The 18,041-nt window shown below is 37.8% G+C and overlaps 2 protein-coding genes across 3 annotated transcripts in view; one reads left to right on the top strand and one right to left on the bottom strand.

The window, feature by feature from the left end:
* LOC149065300 (uncharacterized) overlaps positions 1 to 11,036 on the bottom strand; it is a 101,120-nt gene extending 90,084 nt beyond the window's left edge. For both annotated transcript variants that reach the window (XM_089254113.1, XM_089254114.1), the window contains exon 1: positions 10,704 to 11,036. The gene's annotated coding sequence lies outside the window, so the exon portion shown is untranslated. The remainder of the gene's footprint in view (positions 1 to 10,703) is intronic.
* Positions 11,037 to 12,249: 1,213 nt separating this feature from the next.
* Hou (GID complex subunit 8 homolog protein Houki) lies at positions 12,250 to 18,019 on the top strand. Its single transcript, XM_089254150.1, has 5 exons — positions 12,250 to 12,423; positions 15,280 to 15,399; positions 16,919 to 17,115; positions 17,206 to 17,403; positions 17,506 to 18,019. Exons 1-5 carry the CDS (start codon positions 12,402 to 12,404, stop codon positions 17,680 to 17,682), a joined length of 714 nt encoding a protein of 237 aa, XP_089110276.1. The 5' UTR covers positions 12,250 to 12,401; the 3' UTR covers positions 17,683 to 18,019.
* The last annotated feature ends 22 nt before the right edge of the window (positions 18,020 to 18,041 follow it).

The following is an 18,041-nucleotide window of genomic DNA, read 5'->3' as shown; positions in this document are numbered from 1 at the left end:
GAGAGTGAACGCGCATACGAAAATCCGCGAATAACACAAACCCTAAAATTTTGTTCTTTCGGTATCTCATTTTTATAGTATTTGCTTTGTGTGGAAGAAGTACAAGGAGTGGGGGGGGGGGCGATTCCAGGTGATGTTTTTTAGAAAGAACAATGACTATTCGTCGTTTTTTCTGAATTCCAGTTAATTTGTAAGCGTTTAATAACAAGGCTTCCTTACCAATTTTTCTAAATACGAAAAACGTACCACAGATGGGGCTATTTCATGGAAACAATCCATTGCCGATTTAAACTTATGGCGCTTTGCCACGTTGCTCATAATCAACTTGTCTTCCGATTCTCAGGATTTGCAGATTAAATAATGACGCCTATAGTTTGCAAGTTATGCAATACATAACTTTTTTTTCGCACCCAAGAAAAACAGCACTTTGAGGGTTATTCAAGTATTACGTCAACATCGATAGGGGGAAGGGGGTTTCGGGTTTGCTGACTTCTGGTGACAAGGGGGAAGGAGGGGTTTGAATGATACTTACGTCATCTCAACCACCCTTTATGAAAATATTAAACATTAGTAGTATGGAAATGGGCGCTCTCGTGTTCTATTTTTACTAAAAAGTGGGAGCTCTCATGACACATTTCTTTATCATAATTTTTCTTGAATATTAAAACGTAAAAGCTTCTTCCGTACGGCTCATGAACATAGGATTTATTTTCTCAATGTCTTCTTGCGCCCACTTTTTAGTAGAAATAGAACGCGAGAGCGCCCTTTTCCATACTAATATTCTTAATTGTATCTTACTCGATATTCCAAAAATGGGGAAAAAACTTTCGCTAGATTGTGGGCATCTGAACTAACATTCTCCCTAGTGATAAGTCCTCTACAGAACTTTAGTGATCTCTAAATGTTCCGTGGTTCTTTTAAGTGCTCTGGAAATGCGTCCGGGCCGCTTAAATGTTCTGGAACTGGGTCGCGCGTCACTCAAGTGTTTATGCTGCGGATCACTAAGTAACCTGGAAATGTGCCGCGGGTAACTTGAGTGATGTAGAACAGCACTGGAGGCCGCTTAGGAACTCTAAAACTGTGCCACGTCATTCAAGTGATCTCTAAATGTGCCACGGACCACACGAGTGTTCTGGAACAGTGTCGCCGGTAAGTGATGATCTGTGAATGTGCCACAGACTGCTTAAATGCTACTACTACTAAACCAGACATGCACCTCGTCCATATTCCTCTGCGGAACCTCTAACGAATTGGTACATATTGTAATGTGCGTGTACGTGTAGTGAAACCTGATATGAAGTTTGTTTCTGTGTAATGCTTGTTATGTGTAGCGCTGCCATCTGTCACCAGTTTTTTTAACTATGAGTGAAGTGTAATGATTGAATGATTTGTCGTTGTAGGCCTGTTGCTCTCTGTGGCGAGACTTTTTAATGGGGAGATCGGCTCGCATTTGCGCCTCGAAGTTGGGAACCACAGGAAACCAACTTCAGCCAACCACCACTGTGGTGACGGTGGGGTTCGAACCCGAATTGCGTAACCACTGCTTAAATGCTGTGGAATTGGTCACATAAGCGATCTGTAAATGTGCCCCTTAGTTCATTTTTACAAAATTTGGTTTGAGGTGGCGGGCCATATCAGATAACTCGGAGGGCTAAATTTTGTCCGCGGGCCATGGAGATGGGCAATGAACTTTTTTCAAAATAAATTGAGTTCTTAGCCTTCACATAGCATTGAAATTGTCAGAAATTGATTGTAATAACATATAAAGGTATTTTCTTTCGAAATTTTAATTTTTCTTAAATATTTTTTGCATAAAAAAATAAATTTTTGATTGTCTGGGGGGGGGGAGCACGAGCCCACTACCCCCTCTCCCCCGTACGTCTCTGATCCCAATATGCGTTAAGAGGTAAGGGGCCAGAGCTGACGAAATTTTGCTGACTGGAGGGGTAGGGGTCAAAAATGTCTAAAATTCTGCTGGCGTCATGCTTGAACGGCCCCTTTATACATGAGAGGTGTTAATCCAGGGCTATATAGAGTGAACGTAACTGTTCTGCCAAAAGAAAGGGGGAGGAGGCGATAGACGATCTCAATCGGAACATAAGACACCTTACCAACCATGTCTTATTTCGAACCCTTTTCAAGTTATGGTGGATAATCGATTATGGAAAACAAATGCATCAAGTCTGAAAACACACAAATTTATTAAATTTCTGCAAGACCTATACGCAAACTAAGCACATATTTAAAAAGAGCAGAAAAAATCCTATAAGGTGATTCCATTTTCATCAGAATATCGGAATTTAATGGTGAGCTAAAAAGCGCTGAAAGGTTGGCGAAGTTCAAAATCGAATCAAACAACCTTCTAGATACAATCAGTCGAATTACCCAAGAACTTGTCCATTCCACCAGCTTTTGAAATAACCTACGATAAGCCATATCGGTGTTCCAGTTTAGTGAACAAAATTTAGCCTTTTCTTCGCAAAACATCACTGAAATCAACGTTGTCGAAGTAGACATTTTAGTAGATTTTTGTAACAATTCGATTTTGCACTTCGTCAATTCCTCAGCGCTTGTAGCTTGACACAGTGTTCGCCAATACTCACCTAGATGCGTGATTTACGCATCCAAATTCAATTCTAGTCGTTCAAATTTCGCTGAGTGAAAATACTCCTTCAAATTTTAGGTAATTTTTTTTTAAATAGCTGTTTCTTACTAATAAAAAATATCCACTCTTTTTACAAAAATACCCCTTAAAAGTTTGCAGAGGAATGAAATTACTCTTCAAAATTATATTTTCGGATGACATTGCTCGCACCGTTCCTTCACCCATTCCTTGGTGTCACGAGACCTGACGCCCAGGCCCGTTATTTGGGGGGTGGGAAGGGGGCGTGGTCCCGGCTTTTGAAAATACACAAAAAACGGTGTATATATATACATACGTTGAGTACATGTGCTTTGTCCCCCCCACCCCGGAAAAAGTTGAAATGACGGCCCTGCTAACGTCATGTTTATAACGATAATGTAACAAACAGGTCTCGTGTTGTTGCGCATTTCGCTGTCTGAAACGTTGACTCTACAAAATGGTCATCCTTTTCTTTCGACTTGAACCCAATGGAGCATGAATTAGACATCCTTAGAAGATGTTAAACTGCTTTCCATGACCAGAGAGAGTCTCAGTAAGTCGCGAACATGTTTTTCGCATGCGAACGGACCCTGATACCTCAAACAATTGAGGTTATCAGGATGATTATTAACATCAACATGATTATTAACAATCTTATTATTGTTATCGATCGACATTGTAAGTGTATCTAGCAAAGGTGATCCTATTTCATATTTTAACCGACCTCCTCCATTGAACTTCTTGTGGATCAATAGGCCTATACGATTGTTCCTTTCCACGCCTTTTAATCGATTTCTTTGTAATTTTAAGGGAGAGTGTCTTTTGCTTCACTATATACAAATATAAATACAAATACAACGCCACAACAGGCAAATTGCCCAACGAGGTGGCTGACTTAAGAACATAATGGATCCCCGAGCCATTTTTCGGAGGCCCAAAATTTGATCTATGTAAATACCAAAAAGAATAAAAACATTTGCTTTTATGAACATTTTTGTTGCTGCTGCTTAACTTTAGATAAGAGTTGTGCTCGGTTTGAAAGAAAGTCAACTTGGATTAATAATTTAAGAAAATGTTTGCATTTGTAAGCGAAATCAAAGTGTAGAACCAACGACTTCAAAGATAATCTCTCTAGTTTTCTTCACATTAATATAATATACATACACACAATCTCCTTAACTCGGCGTTTCTCAACCTACGGTCCGCGACGATGGCATAGGTGGACCGCAGACAGATTGATAATTTGATTCTAACTGAATGAAAATTATTCAACTGTTGAATAATTTTCACCATACCTCATCGAGGAAAATGAGAAAAATTGAGACCCTAGATACGAGATATCGCTAATTGTAGCCAAAAAAAATGCACTTTACGACGAATTCGCTAATTAATGCAAAAATATGCGAAAGGTGGGAAATGAAGGCCTGCTACAAATCTCAGTAAACAAAAACGTATCTGACGAAAAAACACTGAAGTGACAAGATGGCCATATACCATTGCTAAAAAATCAAGGGAACTGGGTAAAATACGGGACGTCACCAACTGTTATTAAAAACGTTGCCACAGGTTGGTAAAACCCCCAATTGTTGTTAAAATCACTGAAAAATTGAGAACGGGACAAATGTATAAAAAAATTTGGAACAACTAAAAATACACGGATGTCCCGTAATATGAGACGTAAGAGGTCCATTAAATCATTTCAGACATTTTACTGATCCTTGGGTTCAGAAAGGTTGACTAAAACGCTGCCTTAACTCATACTATAGACATGCACTTTCGATGGTAATACACAGTTAAGGGGTCTTCTCTCGACTTGAAAAAAAACACAGTTTTCAAAAATGACTTCAAAAAATATTTCATTCAATTGCAAATAAAATACTAAAAATTTCGTGTCAACCGTTTAATTTGTTCTTTCGTAATTAAAGAAAGAAAGAATGAATAAAAGTGTAAACGTATACAAGAAAAAAACACTTTGAACGCGATTTTCTCAGATTGCAGTTTTTGAGTTCATCCGTAAAATTTAAAGAAAACTACTGCTCCAAAAATACTGAATTTTTGCAGAAAAATTTAGCAGATATGTGTTAGTTGAATAGACTTCGGATTTAGCAATCGACTAATGGGAAGTATTTTTTAAAAAATGTTGAATTTAGATTTTTGAAATTTATATATTTTTTCGAACTTTAAAAATTCATAAAATTCTAACTAATGGTCAGATATCAAAGTCCGAGGTCTATTCTGCTAGCACATGTCGACTAAACTTTCCTGCAAAAATTCAGAATTTCTGGGGCAGTAGTTTTCTTTAAATCTTACGGATGAGCTCAAAAACTGAAATCTGAGAAAATCGCGTTCAAAGTGTTTTTGCTTGCATACGTTTACAATTATTATTCATTATTTCTTTCTTTAATTATAAAGGAACAAATTAACTGATTGACGCGAAATTTTTAGTATTTTATTTGCTGCACGTCCAAGATGTTCCATGTCTACTGCAATACACTTCTTTTGCACAAAAACGGAATGGAAAGCAATCAATTGAAATATTTTTTAAAGTCATTTTTGAAAATTCGACTTTTTCAAGTCGAAAGAGTAGTGAGACCCCTTAAATACAACTGGAGGGGAGGTAAAATTCATAGAATCTATGAGAAACAATAGCATTAGTCTCAGCGTACTTACATGGCGGGAAAAAAACAATAGGCCTATGCCTTGTGGAGCAACACGATTACAAATATGCAAAGTTTTTTTTTTGTTAGTGTTCAACTACCAAGCTAACACAGAGTAAATAAATCCCTATATAACAATGTCTTTAATGTAATCCCGTGGAATATCATTATGGATGGATTTCTTATCATGTACATATTTTTTACCCAAGAAGAAAGACCCGGTACAATGGTTGGAATTATTTATATTTAACTTTCTGATGAATAAGTTAGAATACTATGTAACCTATACACAGAGAATATATTAAAAAAAGAATAATTTTTAAGACGCACAAATACATTCGAAATTGTATTCCGATTTCCTTTTTTTTTTTCCTAGTTTGTTCAAAGAGAAAAACATTCGAAAAAGAAAAAATATTCATTCTGAATAAAAATTTGTCTGTCATCCATAACAGGCATCTTCAACCCGTTGCTCGCGAGCTCCACGGTGCTCCCCTGAAGTCAGGGCCGTCTTAAGAGCATCATGGGTCCCCGGGTAAAGTTGTTTTTTGTCTTTTTTTTACCGGGTAAATTCTAGAAAATAGCAACCAGATATCATTCCTTCGAGGCCCTTCCTCACTTGAGGTGCCCGGGTGGGCCCATGCGATGAGACGGCACTGCCTGAAGTATCCGGAGTGCCCGATTTCGTGCTCGCAAGCACTTGATCATCACCGTTCCAATTAAACTCCTTGGAGGAATTACATTCAAGGACCGAAATAGTCTCCATTTAATCAATTCGTATTTTAAACTTGCCGTAAGGGTGCTCTTCTTTTGATGATGGGTACAGCCAGTGCTCGCGACTTGAAAAAGGTTGAAGACCTCTGATCTATAATCTACACTCAGTGGCCAAAAAATTAGGAACACACCTCACTCAAACTTTGATCGTCCGTGCATCACGTGAGCTGACGTGATAAACCGTATTTGCTGATGAAAAGCTTTATCCTGGTCAGAAGCACCAGTTAGCGTTGCAATTTGCCAGTTCATGGGGGGAAAAAAGAGATTTGAGTGACTTTGAATGCGGCATGATTGTGAGCGCCAGTAGAAGGGGGGGGGGGAGGTCCAATATATCCAAAGCCGCTAACCTTCTTGGCTTTTCTCGTATAACAGTATCTCGAGTCTTCAAAGCAAGGCAGCTAAGACCAAAAACCTTCAGGTGGAATAGTGGGCGGAAATCGCTTGTGAACAAAAGAGGTGTCAGGCGACTGACAGGCATTGTGTGCAGCAACAGTGCAGCGCAATACAACTATGGATCATCCAGGGCCGCAACTAGGGGGGGGGGAGCAGGCGGGTCTCGTGCCCCGGGCGCTGGACCCGAAGGGGGCGCAAATTTCATTCTGAAACCTCGCCTCCAACATTACAAGGGGGCGTCAAAATGCGCGCTTGCCCCGGGTGACCAAGCATCTAGTTGCGGCCCTGGGATCATCGCAAAGCATATCCGTAAGCTCTATAAGACGGATCTTGAAACGATTTAGTTTTAATAGCCGGCAACCAACAAGAGTCCCTTTGATTTCGCTGCAAAATTAAAGAAAACGGCTTTAAGAAAACGGTGGGCTAGAGAACGCCGAAGTTGGACACTTGGTGAACGGAAGTAGGTTGTGTGATCCGACGAGTCCAGATTTCTTCTCCATGGCATTGATGGAACGATCCGTGTGTATGGCGCAAGCAACATGAAGCCATGGATCCGGCATGCCAAATGACAACTGTTCAAGCGGGTGGCGGCAGAATCACGGTCTGGGAGCATTTTCCGGTATACTCTTGGTCCCTTATTTCATCCACTGTGGTGGTCAAGTGGTCAGTGACGGACTCACATCGCGAGGACCCGGGTTCGAGCCCCATTGTCGCCACAGTGGTAATCGGCAGAAGTCGTTTTCTTTGGTTCCCAACTTCGAGGCACAAATGTGAGCCGATCTCCCCGTTAAAAAGTCTTGCCACAGAGCAACAGGCATACAAACGTACAAATATTCAATCATTAAACTTCACTTCTAAAATATAGATGGCAGCACTGAAAAATCACACAACACAAGATGCGCACGCAGACTGTTAGCTACACACACTTACACTTCCGGCACAACTCATTCGGTAGTAAATTGCTCCTGGTGATAGACTTGAGTTGCGCTCGGTTTGAAAGAAAGGTCCCTCATTTCCACATTGGAAACATCCGTCAATGTGTCAGCACCTACCTCTACATCATTGCGGACCACATGCACCCATTTAGGGCCACAACGTTTCTGATGATGATGGCTATTTCCAGCAGGACAATGCATCCTCCCATGGGGTTGGAATTATCCCAGATTGGTTTGAGGAACATGCCTCAGAGTTTCAATTGCTTCAACGGCCCTCCTCAATCACCTGATCTTAACCCAATTGAGCATTTACGGGACAAGGTTGAAAGATCTGTTAAAAGCTCTGAAACACCACCTTCTAATCTCAGGGAATTAAGAGCTGCCATTCCGTTAGCATGGGCTAATATTTCTCCTGAACAGTTTCAGCAACTTTTCGAGTCCATGGTTAGAAGAATATCTGCTGTCATCAAAGCCAGAGGAAGTCCTACAAGATATTAGTGGTGTGTCATATTAGCAGGGTGTTCATAATTTTTTGGCCACTGGGTGTATATCAGCAGTGAGTGAGTAAATGTTATGGACCTATAGAATGCTGTAGTAAGACTTTTCTAGTCCTTTAGGCAGCACAGCACTGAAGCTCCTTTAAAATGCCATATCTTTCCAAATGAAGCAGGCTTTCTTCAGATTTTCAGCAGGTGCAAACTAAAGGGTATAGGATAAAGTATTCCATTTAGAAATGAACTTAACAAAATATCTGGGATTGTGTGTGTGTCAATGCTAAAATGAAAAGCTTTCAAGGAAACGAGATATCTTCCGTCTCAAGTTGCGTAGGGAAAATATCTATATCCTCCCTCGGGTTCGAACCCAAGACCGTGACAGCAACCTTCACGGTGGTAGAAGGGGAACCTTACCATTGTGCCACTCGGGTACAGTAAATACTACTGTCATCATCACAATTGATTTCTAAGTAGGTTATAATCCTTCTGAAAGTCTTTTTTTAAGGATTTGACCTTCCGTGTGACCTTTCTCTCCCCCCCCCCAATTCTTATCTTTAAGTGTCCGTCAGCAGGTGTGTGATTTTTGTCAAGCATTCCTTCCATATTATCCAATAAATTGTTTGTCCTGGGACATAGAAAATTTGAGTGCACGTGATCATTTCAAACAGTTTAGAAATGACGAGAAAACATATATTTACCGAAGAAGAAATACTCCAGGAGTTGCAAAGATTAGATGAAAGAAACTCTAGAAGCAGTGATGATGAAAGTGCAGAAGAGCATGAGATCTACCCTATGCCAAACTGTGGAGAAGCAAGTGGCGGTTCTGATAACGAATATTTAAATCAAAATAAAATTATTTCTCCAATGGTACATCAGTTGGTACAATAGAATGCCATTGAGAAATAAGAAAGGTAAAATCGTGAGAAATTATACCTTGTCATAAAAAAGGCCCCAGAAACAGTTGCCTATAATAACGAAACTAAATATGGAGTCGACATCGTGGATCAAATAGTGCGATTATATATTGTACAATCAAGACTGGAAGTCGTCATTGGCCAATGCATGTATTTTCAACATTTTGGGTATGTCAGCGATAAAAGCTTGGATTTTGTACAAACAAGTGACAGGAAAAAAAAACACTCTGAGAACTTACATATTGCAATTACGTGAAGAACTCCGTGCCGAGTATTTCAACTTGAAAACTACAATTCAAAATGCAATAATATGTAAAACACCTATTGATGGAAACAAAAATGACAGAAATGCCAAGTGAGAAAGAACTGCACGCTCAATAAAACATTTCAATCTTTTACGCAATGTAAAAAAACCAGCGTGCGACAAATGTGCATCGAGAGAAGTGATTTGTACAGAATACTTTGAGTGCTAGATAAAAGCAAAATATATTAACAAGTCAGTGTTTTCACCTTTTGGTTTTTGTGTTATAACTCTATTTATCTTTTAAAAATGATATACTGTGATTTGAAACATTAAGGTATCCGAAAATTGCAAAAAAACTATGGGGGTCTTTTTGACCCCATCCCGTCTTTCTAGTGTTAAGACAGATTTCTGTCTCCTACATGCCCGTCTTAGACAGGTTTCACAATATATACACATTCCCCTGCAGAATTTCTAATGAATCAGTACATGTCAGAATGTGTGTTATGAGTGCGTGTTGAGGCTCCTTTAACTGGTCAGAGTAGTGCTTGTTTCATGCTATTGTTGGTGCTGCCATATGGCTTCCATATTTTTAAGTGAAGATGGTAAATACCTCAATTTTCATTTTATAGGTCTGCATGTTTTACTAGATAATTACTATGGCCATTTTCTGAGCAGTCATTTTATAGTTAATAAAACCAGTCTCTCAATAAAACATCAATCATGAAGCAAGGTCGTTGACTACGATTTTAACCACAAGGGATTAATGATTAACGATTTTAACCACCTATGATTTTAATCAAGGATTTTGCACAAGCTCACCCACAGTGAATGGCCAAAGTGGTGAATTTATGGTATGTTCCTGTTGTTGGAATATTGATTGAGGGGTGTGTGTGGTTTTCAAGTGAATTTATAGTTAGCTTTCTACAGAGAGCAGACAGACCTTCAACACAATACTGTATGATAACATGAAAATTCATTTGTGATCTTTTACTTTAAAATATGAAATACAGATGGCAGCACCAGCAACAACACTGAACAATGACAACTGTTAACAAATATATTAGGGTAATGCATACACCCACCCTGCACGTTCCAGCATGTACCGATTCATTAGAAATTCTCTAGGCACATGTACACCAGGTGCATGTATGGTTACGTAGCAATAAGGACGACTTTATATAGTGTAAAAAAAAAACAACAGAAAATAACTATTCATCCTGTGCTATCCCATGTAGAACTAGCAACTAACATCAACTGAACTCGCACTAATAGGGAACACTATCAATATTCAGCGCATTGCTTGGCCCCGATGTGCTGTTGAAATGACACCGCCCTGGTTATTGAACATATCTATTCTACATCAATTACTACATTATTAATGTAATAAGACGGCTGCATGAAATTCTACCACACGAACAACAGGTGGTTGCACCAACTGAATCATTCATCTCTTCCAGTTAGCCAAATTTAGAAAAAAAAATCCATGTTTCCCCTGTAATCTTTTCATCTATATTTTCACCATGAGCGTGAACGAACATGGAAACATTTAAATGAATGAAATTTAGGCTCTTGTCACAGAATAGACTCATGATGGGTATGTACCTACTACACAGCACTGTGTTCAACACTGTATAGTATCTTTCGAATAAACAATATTAACTATTAAACTCACCTGTCTCAAAAATATTTATCCATGTTTCTCATTATCCTCGAATGACCACAAAGATCTTGGTTAGTCTCCCACACACACACACACAAAGAGTAGAAATCTTATTGAACCCTCAAACAAATCAGAGCCTGATGGAGAGAGGCGGGGGATAAACTTGCTCGCGATAAATTCGCTCACCACAAAATAATAATTTGATTAGATTTTATCACTAATCCTTGAATAAGTTCAAACTTGAAAGAATAAAGTTTAGTTCAAGCGAAAATTTAGATACGGGGATCGACGGAGCTTTTCACAGCGACCCGATATTCACGAGCAACACCAAACAAATACACCGAATCTATCAAAAATCCAGCAGCATCCTCTCTCTACTCTCTCTGAGATCCAAGCTCAAGGTAATTGGGGAGAGGAAGAAAACTGGTCTCGCGTCATCGCGCCCGGTTGTTATGAAACTGACCATTCGTGATCCATCTCTTATTTTATGTCGTTTACTGTTGGTTTCATACCACCTGTTTTATTGATTGATTGATCAGGTGAATGATAACCATATTTCCTGGAGAAAAATTTGGAAAGTTAAGATGCCAAATACAGAACATTGCTTGTCGCCAAAAAAAAAAAGCGCCAAATGCGGGAAAAATGTGATTTTCCGCTAAAATCACTATTAAGAAACATGGAGTTATTCGGAGAGGACTTTTTCATGCAGGAAAAAGGACACAACTTTTCATCCAGTTGAGATTTTCAGCTTCTCTCATAGGGAACTGAATAGAATAAAAAAAAAAAACTGTTTCTTTGACTTCAACTTGATCATCACCTTGTGAGTCGTGTTCAATTCTGACGTTAGATGACAGCACAAATAGCTGTGACAACTCTCATTTCGATGATGCTTGATGTGTGAAGAGAAGCTAGAGCGCTCCCATTTCATATGTCGTCTGCTTTTTTTAAAGAGTCTGTTTCAAACTTCTCCTTTATTTGAAGAAAAAGAATTGAACCGCTCATCCTGATCAGTTTGTTGCGTTTTCTCGTGAGGAACCGAATTAAATGAAACATTATGCTCTCTTGAACATGTTTATCAGCACCTTTACCTTTTGAATCATGTCCTCTTTTGACGTTAGATGGCAGCACAAATAGTACACGTTGTCTGCTTCTTTTTTCAATATTCTTTGTTTCTAACCTCTCTTTATTAAAAAAAAAATAAACTGTGAAATTAAAATTTTTCCACTTCAGTTTGGTGTCTCTGCTTAGGTCTAAACTGAATGGAAAAATTCTGGCATTTCGTACTTAGCTGGCCATATTTATTCAATAAAAAAATGCCCCTAAAACTGAGATTCGGAAATTCGTTGATTTCAATTCATGATTTAACAATACAAACTAAAGCAAACTTGGTTGAAATAGGGGTAAAAAGAAATTCCAACAAAATTCGGATCAAAGCGCTTTGGTTCGGATGGTGAAAAATTCTATGAAAATACGGAAAAACAGGTTATATGGTCATGAGAACACACATTTCTTAGCCGCTCTTCCCCAATCCACATAAAATTTTTCACCTGCAACAACAACCACTACAACCGCGGTCGTTTTTTGTGATGTGAGGAACTTGGCAAAAATTTTTTTTAATGAAAACAAGTCTAATCATCCATTAAAATTTAATTAAAATTTAGGTATTTTGTTTTTTTTTTATTCACTCACAAATCGAAGCAAATTTTTGCGATGACTCAGCACGTTAAATGCCGTGAGTAACAGTTAGTTTTCACGAAATACCTTTTTTGTTTGTACACAATCCAGTGAAACAATAATAATAACAAAATTGTTTACTTTAATTAAGCGATACTTTAATGCTTTTAAATTGCTCGAGATTATTTTTATAATTGTCTCTTGTAATGTAAGAGATGAGAACAATGATGTGATTATTGTGAGATGTGAACATTTCCTGAATGTAACCTAAAAAGAGAAACTTAACGTGATTTATTAGATTTGATAAGGTTTTCATTTTTCATTAGAAGTGAAAAAAAAATCCACCACTTTGTAAGATAATGTAATGTTAGTACACATTTGTTTCGTAATTTAAATGGTTTTTTATTATCATTGACCAGTATCTGATTAAAAAACCCTCATTATTTGAGGCTTACTCGATAAGTATGAGCCATTCATATGTATTGCAACTGATGTTCATTCTCAGATGTAATTTATGCTTTATATGTATTTTATAGCCGAAAGTCCTGTAAAATTGTTATTTTATTGTATCATTTCATATGAATTTTATAGTCACTAACTTTTTCATGAAACTCCCAACACATAGGCACAGAGTCAGGGGAGGCAATTCCCTCCCTTCCTCGAATTGTATGAATATAAGAGAGATAAGTAAAATATATACACAGTGAAAACTTGCTACAATGATAAATCTCTACAACAATATTTTTCTTGGTCCTTAGTGTATCGTTATATCAGGACTTCATACTGTATGTCAGTATTTATCTGAATGTGTGTTGCGGCAAGCTGGAGATTGATTTGTGTACCTTTTTATGCATTGATTTCTTTTATAAGTGCAAATATCTACTAAACTATTCTGGGGAAGTCGCAGATGAACCATGAATTGGACAAGAAAGCTGGGGGTGTTGAAAGTTTGAGAACCACTGATATGTATGTTGAGATCATTATGTCTATCTCTGTTTATGTCCAACAGAAAGCGATATGTACTGCTTATAGGTATAGTCGATGCTCGTAACAACCTTCATCCCATTGTTCGGTTGAAAATCGGTGAAATTAGATGGCAATTATACCAAAAGGTAAACATATAGGATGTTTCGTATGTGTAAGCATTTGGGACATATCCTATGGATCGTTTCAATGTAATGGTCATTTTAATGTGAGGTCCTTTTAAAGAGCATTGACTGTATAAGCTTATTGCAGGGCTTGATAAATCGCAGTTTGCTATGGGAACAAAAAAAATTATTAGCGCCTAAAGTTTTGTACATGTGATTTAACTGAAAATCTAAGAGGATAACACTAAATTTAAGTTATGCTGTGTGCTTACTAACATGGGAAGGGGTCAATGCCCCAAGCAAGTAAAAAAAAAATATTTTTCATAATTTTTCTCAGGGGAAGAAATATGCTTGCCTCTCATGAAATTGAGCTGGTGCCTAATAATTTTTTATGTCAAACCCTAGCTTATTGTGACTATTTTTCCTGTGAGTTCTTTATTTATATAGGAGAAACAGACATAAGCTTGTGCCCCCTTATTTGTCACCATCTTCTTTGTGCCTATGGAAATATTTGATTTAATAATTAAATTTCACCAGCAATACAAGTCTTTCTATACTGCATCCTTGTCAGTCAAGGTTATTTAGGTTATGATTTGACTGACAAGTTGGCTACAAAGGGTCCAACATGTACTGATCCTGAACCATATCATACACAGAGCTGTAACTATGGGGAGTGGACAGGCTGGTCTGGTGCCCCGGACCACATGGGGCACTAATTTCACCCTTCAACACTACAAGGAAGGGAGTGCCAAAATGTGCTTGCCCAGGTGACAGAGTTTCTAGTTGTAGTCCTGATCATACATATCTAGTAAGGCCTCTAAAAGTACTTTTTTTGATTTTGTACAGTTAAACCATAGTATGTCAGCCCTGGCAACAAAATAAAAATATGAGAAGAATAAACCTAATTAGTTAGTTATGCACTGCTCAAAAACTGATGTTATCAATGTTATACTGAGATCTTACTGTGTATAGAAAAAAAACAATACCCCAGGTCGGGCCTCTAGACAGAGTGATGTTCCAGGGATGCCCCTACCCACTTGCATAAGTTACTTGAGGCTCAGGTGAGTAAAGTAGCTGGTGTGCAAACTGGTTTCAACTGGTGCAACAAGTTTCAGTTACAACTATAGTGAAATCGCTCACTAGATGAGCAAACAACTCATTTACTGTTCCTTTCTTTTTTTTTCATTGTGATCTTTCACTTTCGTTGCGAGCCAAAGCAAGAGGAAAAAAATAAACCTCACCCATATTTCACCAAAGAGATTAAAAATACGCTGGCGGCGAATGGTAAATAAAGTGTTCTATCCTTCAACTTTACTCGTATTAGTAAAGCGAGTAGTGAGTTTACTAGATTAACATTATGTAGAGTGAATTACTCTTGAAAATCATATCAAATCTTATCACAAGCCCATTGAAAAAAAAGTCTCTCTGTAGAGATAGTAGGCAGACCTTCAACACTATACGTACATAACGTGAAAATTCCATGGAAATTTGAAGCGAAAATGTCAAAATATGGGACAGGTGGCAACATAAAAATGTTAGGGCCACGTATACACACACATGCGTGCCACATTCCTGCATGTACCGATTTGTTAGGAATTTCTGAGGTATGTTTAGGAGGTACATGTGTGGTTAACACTGAAAACAAAAAAAAAGCTGTTCAGTGAGAGGAGCTGATGAAACTTTATTTTTAAATTAAGTGAATAGAGGATTATTTAAAAATAAACTACACTTTCAGAATGTAGATGTTCAGTTTTTGTAATGTTGACAACCACAGTTTATTTGAATGAGCTAAACAGCAACTTGGTTCTTTCATAACCATAATGTAGGCTCATCGGCGATGGAGAAACCAGATGAAATCACAAAGTCAGAATGGATGGAGCGCTTAGAGAGCATGCATTTGCAGAGAGCCGATATGAACCGCTTGATAATGGACTATCTAGTGACAGGTATTTATTTTTAAAAAATTTTTACGTGCAGTTTTATAAACATAATTTCCATAGGTATTGTTTTCCTTGGTATTTTCTTTTTGTGATGATTCTTTTTCAAGATGACAGTGAAAGGCTTAAAATAGTTTCCTTTGATTTAATCAGCCTTATTTCTAAAAAAAAAAATCTCATCACCCAGAGCAGTTACATCACCCGTTTTAATAAACACTGATTTCAAACCTGATGAAGTATATGATGACCATATCCAAGGATGATGTCACTCCACTATATGATTGAGATATTCGTTGCCTTTGTAGTCTAGGGCGTTCACCTGGAAAGTGAAAGAACGCGAGTTTGATTCCTCGCAAGGACAGTTGAGTTTTTCCTCTTTTTCCTAAATATATCTTCGCATCAGCTAGCTGTTAAATCTTCATATATACCATAGTTCAATATCAAAAATGACAGGCTTTAACATTTTAATCAGGCTGTGAATGGTGTTGCTAATGTTGTGAAATCGGCTCTTTGATAGGTTTTTATACAGTATATCATATCTGCAATGAGTAGGGGGGGGGGGAACAGACCCATCCAATATAGGTGCTATTTAAATCTATATATTATTTTAAACTCAAGTCTGTCATCCACTACTGACCGGAGACGTCCACTTGTGTTTTATTTTACATCAGAAAACATAGCATCAAGATTCCTACTGCTAACAGATTCCAGAAAGATGAAGAATGCTGACTGATATGTTAAACAGTTAGCTGTGATTGGTCTACATTACAGGCAGAATATAAATAGCAGCAGTGTGATTGGCAACAGCACTTCACTTGGCATTTTCGTCACTTGTTTCACTGGTCATATCTGAGACTACCTGGAGAGTCACCATCTCTGAGTTATAATCTAACCCTCCCATCGATGTTGTCCCGGAATTCTCGGCTGCTTTATTCTGTAAGGCATAAGGAGCTCTCAATGAATTTCCAACTATACTTCGAAATGACCCGTTCTCAACGGACTGTGGAATAAAGCATCAGTGGGCAAGGAGAGTGATAATGAAATTAAATGTTAAGTTTTGTAAAATAATTCTATAATTAAATTGCTGCTATTAAAATTAATTCTGAATACATATAGATCATTTTGAGTTTTATTTGACCCCTTGCATTGGATTATTTGTGATGCTCATTGACATCCTGGTTGTGTGACACATGGTCTGTCCCAAGTACCTTCATTAGTAAGGTTGTAGCAGCAATATTTTTGGACCAAGGGAGTATGATCATTTTCCGTATTTATTTCAAGGGCTGACCATGGGGGAAAAAATCTAGGCAATATATTGTTGATGCAGTGTTCAAGGCAGCCACACCCTAGGCTATTATGTGTAGTGAACTTTCAGACCAGAATTTTTATGGGTCTCTTTCTAGTTAATTGAAATTACAAACTTACAAATAATAAAATTGATTAAAGATCCTTAAGAATGCAGAGTAAACAGGTAGTTATGACATTATCATACAAGTTTATACTGCAGCTTTTCTTTTCTCTTTGATAGAGGGTTTCAAAGAAGCGGCTGATAAATTTCACGCAGAATCAGGAATAGCGCCAGCTGTGGAGCTCGATACTATGGACGAACGAATCCGCATCAGAGATGCCATACAGCACGGGAGAATTCCAGAGGCTATCAACTTGATCAATAATCTTCATCCAGAATTGCTCGATAATGATAGATACCTCTTCTTCCATCTCCAGGTGAAACAAAATTGTTTAAAATTAAAACTTTTCTTGATTTTCCTGAATGTTTATGGGTTGCTTTGATTCACTTTTTCCTTGTAATTTTAGCAACAACATCTGATAGAACTGATCCGAGAGAAAAACATCGAGGAGGCACTGAAGTTCGCTCAAGAGCAACTGGCCGAAAGAGGCGAAGAGAATAAAGCAGTGCTGTTTGAGCTGGAACGTACCCTTGCATTGTTGGCTTTTGATGAACCTGAACAGTCACCATTTGGCGATTTGCTTCATCCTTCACATCGGCAGAAAGCAAGTATTTTTTACCTCCTAAACCTTATTAAATAATTCATTCTGGTAACATTGATAACGATTTATAATATTGTAACGGCATCTTTTTCTTAAACAATGTAGATTGCGAGTGAAGTTAATGCAGCAATCTTGGACATGGAAAATCGGGAGTCAACAACACCAAAACTTGCCATATTATTGAAGCTGATGCTTTGGGCTCAGGATGAACTCGACAAAAAGAAAGTCAAGTACCCGAAGATGACTAACATCGCACACGGCCTCATTGAGGACCCGAAATAATATTGCAATCCATTGATTTTTGCTAGAGAAACTCTGAAGATACTGTGTGTCTGAAATATTACCTTGTATAGTTTTCCTGCCTTTTTCTTTCTTGTGCTGTGAAGGGTTGTATACAAACTACAATGTATTTGATGTAAATAAACGATTTATGCTTTTGTAAAACATGTTTTTAGTCTCAGCTTTTATTGGCTAGCTTTAACATGTAGACCATCAAAAAATGTGTGCGGCATACGTAACAACCTTTTTTAATCATGAGCGTCTGTTTATGCATATGTAACTATCATAACACTGTATATATGTAAACATAAGCATGATTATACTGTATTCTGAACTTTGATGATGCGTCAAATTATTTGATT

This window comes from Pholcus phalangioides, unplaced genomic scaffold (assembly GCF_987345545.1).
Source record: "Pholcus phalangioides strain wild (caught in Gottingen) unplaced genomic scaffold, Ppha-v1.0 ptg000040l_1, whole genome shotgun sequence".
NCBI classification, from domain to species: domain Eukaryota; kingdom Metazoa; phylum Arthropoda; class Arachnida; order Araneae; family Pholcidae; genus Pholcus; species Pholcus phalangioides.
This window is presented reverse-complemented; position numbering and strand designations above follow the sequence as displayed.